The sequence below is a fragment of the Arachis ipaensis genome, chromosome B3, assembly GCF_059453495.1.
Source record: "Arachis ipaensis isolate K30076 ecotype BB chromosome B3, ASM5945349v1, whole genome shotgun sequence".
NCBI classification, from domain to species: Eukaryota; Viridiplantae; Streptophyta; class Magnoliopsida; order Fabales; family Fabaceae; genus Arachis; species Arachis ipaensis.
In genome coordinates this window covers 36,929,165-36,932,607 of record NC_142438.1, presented here as the reverse complement: position 1 = coordinate 36,932,607, position 3,443 = coordinate 36,929,165, and the positions used below count along the sequence as shown (strand labels likewise).

General features: G+C 36.5%; 1 protein-coding gene across 1 annotated transcript; it reads left to right on the top strand.

Annotated features, from left to right (window-relative positions):
• Nucleotides 1–1,363: 1,363 nt before the first annotated feature.
• On the top strand, nucleotides 1,364–2,361 carry LOC110270106 (uncharacterized). The gene is made up of 4 exons (XM_088508285.1): nucleotides 1,364–1,447; nucleotides 1,734–1,790; nucleotides 1,875–1,955; nucleotides 2,236–2,361. The coding sequence occupies exons 1-4, from the start codon at nucleotides 1,364–1,366 to the stop codon at nucleotides 2,359–2,361; spliced, it is 348 nt and encodes a 115-aa protein (XP_088364411.1).
• Nucleotides 2,362–3,443: the final 1,082 nt, after the last annotated feature.

Here is a 3,443-nt window from a genome sequence, read left to right as displayed (position 1 = left end):
TATCCGCTCATCAGTCAGCTTCGAGGAATACCGACGGGTATCAAGATGCACAACAGCAAAAGAAATCTGGGACAAACTTCAAGTTACTCATGAAGGCACAACCCAAGTCAAAAGATTCAGAATAGACATGCTGAACAGAGACTAAGAAATGTTCTCAATGAAGGAAGCAGAAACAATTGATGAAATATTTGAAAAATTCAATATTATTATCAATGGCTTGGATGCAATGGGAATCAGACATCCTGAATCAGTGCTTGTGAGGAGAATATTGAGATGTCTCACTAAAGAGTGGGAAACCTAGGCTATAATAATAGCTGAGAGTAGTGGTATTGATGAAATGACATATGATGATCTGAGAGGAAATTTACTTGCTTTTGAAAACACTTATTTAAAGAGAGATACATAAAAGAAAGGAATTACTCTCAAATCAGTCACTGAACATTTGGATAATGAATCCAGTGATAATTTATCTGATGATGACTTTGTTTTGTTTGCTAAGAAATTCAGAAAAATGATGAAACTGAAGGAACGGAACAAAAGAGGCAGTTCAAGGAAACCAAAGAGGGACCTAAGCAAGGTGATCTGCTACAACTGCAAGGAAACTAGGCACTTCAAGTCTGATTGTCCAAAACTGAAGAAGGAGGACAAACCGAAAAAGGAAAAGAGGAAAGGACTCATGGCTTCATGGGAAGACTTGGAAAATGACACTGATGAAGATGAAGAATCACAAACTAAATCTCAAACTTGTCTCATGGCCGATCACATAAAGCAGGTAGTATTTCTTGATCCCTCCACTGAAGCCTTTCATCTTATGATTGATCATCTTTCTGAAAAGATTAAATGTTTCTTAAATGAAAACCAAGATCTTGAGTCTCAAATAGAAATACTAAAAGATGAAAATGGTTTTCTTAAAGATAAATTAAGGGAAGCCGAAAATGCTGTTGATCTTGTTGAGGAAAATAAGTGGTTAAAAGCTGAACTTAAGAGCTTTTAAAAAACCTCATTTTAAAAAACCTCCACTCATAATTAATTAAAATTCAAAGTTTTGGAATAAAACATCATTTTCTCTTTTTTTTCCCCAAAATGTGAGGCACCGAGTTCACTGAGAGAGAATGAAACCCTAAGTTTTCTACATATGCCATTCTTGCCGCCGTTCTCGCTGCCGTTTCCGCTGCAGGTGCCGTTACCACTTCGGCCGTGTCCATTGCAGTAGAAAGCTTCTGGATTGAGCCACATCTTCTATCAACGTGTTTTCAGATCTGTTCTCTCTATCTATCATTGCTGCCACTGTTGCCATCGCAGTTTGCGCCGCCGTTGCTGCCACAGTTTCTACCATCGATGACACCGTAGTTGCTGTAGTATAATGCATTTGCAGATCTGTTCACTCCTGAGCTTCTTCTTCAACGCTGCTTTCTCTCACTCCAATTTCCCCTATAAACTGCCGATGGTACTTCTTTTTCTTCTTCTTCCCTATTAATTTGCTGATATTTCTTCTTTGTTAACACTAAATTTCTTGTCTATTTTGCCTCCTTAGTTCTGTTGCAACTTTCTTACTGTACCCTCTCTTGTTCTGTATTTTTTATTGTTTTTCATTTGCGTTGATAAGGAGTCTTGGAAATGAGTCAGGATTGATAATTGAAGCTGTTTTGTATCATGCCAGTAGTTAGTGAATTTTTTTATGTTAGGAGTGATTGTTAGTTATTTTGTTAAGATTCTGATTGAGTTTTCTATAGATTGCTAATGGAACATACTATACTTCGTCAACGACAAGGAGGACCGGCAGTGATGGGGTGAACATTTAGAATCTGGTTAAATAACTCTCTAAAGTGAATTAGTGTATTGTTAGTTTTCTGATGGCATCTTCAACATATTAGGTGATATTTGAAGTGGCCAAAGAGGCTGATAGTTCTATAAGGAAAGTTTCTCACAGAGTTTCCAAAGGCATTCACTGCAAGGTATTCATATACTATTTCTTTAGTATCAAATTAATAATATTGGATTAAGTTGCTTCAGTTTATAGCTGTGTATTTGTAATTGCCCTGCTTATTAAATTTATTTCACTTGGTTTGGTACTTCATAGGGACATTCCCTTTCAAGAAAACTTAATTCGGATGGTAGAGTGGATATGCAGGCAGTGATATGCAGTGAATATATAATTGATCTTATATTTTTTAACTAAAAAATTCTGTTATTTTATAATAGAGTATAACAAAGAATATTATTTTTAATTTGTAGGAATTAGTTCCCAACATCAATAAGGTTAGTGGTTTTAATTTCTATTCATTTGTATTCCAACTCTTACCATCATTTTCAACCTTAAAGACCCAGTTTTGCACTCTGGAAAGCATCATGACTTTTTAAATCTATAAAGTATCAGTCTTTTACTTGGAGTCTTTGATTGTGATGAATTACTACACTACAATGCGGCAATGCAAGCGTGGAAGAAGAGAATAATGTCGTTCATGTTGCCTTCCGATCCGAACACATGTCTTGGATGGAAGACAGGTACTCTTCTTCTCTATTATTTCTTCCTCTTTTTTCATGTGATGGATAGTATGGTGATACCAAAATCAAAGCTGACAAGCTCTCTCTCTTTGAAGGCTTCGATCCTGCATCCACCAATTGACATTTTAGCTTTATGTTGCTTTTGATGCAAGTCACAATTGCTCCCAGAGCTGGTAGGGAATTGGGTTATGTGCGGGTGAAGATGGATCCTATCAAATTTAACGAAGGAATGCTCATGTATGGATTCTTTGCTTAGATCAATTAAACTGCATTACATTGTACTTTTACAGAATTGTGTTTAGAGCCTTTCATTGTTTCTCTAATTTGTAACTACTAATGTCATGCAGTCGACAATCTGTCCTAGATCATATTACCGTTCAACTAGCTCCCCGTGCAGCCGATGAAATTTGGTTTGGGAGTGGTCAAGTAAGATAAAATTCCCACTTGCTTTCCTTAAGTTTCCTCACTCCTTTTTATTTTCTTCATTGGTTCTTTTTGGTTGCTATTTTAACTTGGTTTACAATATTTCGTTGAGTACGATATGGGCCGAAACTACAGACAAAGCGAGGTCCGTAGCAAGGATATTTATTCTTGGTGGGCTTTCAGAGAAGCACCATGGAATTACCAATTTCTGGGTGGCAGACCGAATAAATGTATGGGTTCTCTCTCTCAAGATTTCTTTCATCTGGTGTACTTGCATGGCTCCATAAAACCAATACTTCCCAGCATTCTTGACCTTAGAGCTGCCAAGCACAGAGAATTCCAACAACTTCGTAATGATGAAAACCAGACAGCTTTGAAGAGCAACTCTTAAGAAATGCCACAACCAGTTTTGAGACTAGTTTACTTTATAGTCATATTTATTGTACCTTATTCCTGTAGCATACTGAAATCTGTGTTGATTTCCATTTGATTTCCTAATGAAAATTTTTAATTGG

What these genes read in the sequence shown, in the direction of transcription:
- LOC110270106 (XM_088508285.1), top strand. Translation starts at nt 1,364, where the DNA reads ATGCATTTGCAGATCTGTTCACTCCTGAGCTTCTTCTTCAACGCTGCT. An exon ending in TCCCCTATAAACTGCCGATG is followed by an intron (nt 1,448 to 1,733) that starts GTACTTCTTTTT and finishes AGTTTTCTATAG; the next exon opens with ATTGCTAATGGAACATACTA. An exon ending in CCAAAGGCATTCACTGCAAG is followed by an intron (nt 1,956 to 2,235) that starts GTATTCATATAC and finishes TTTAATTTGTAG; the next exon opens with GAATTAGTTCCCAACATCAA.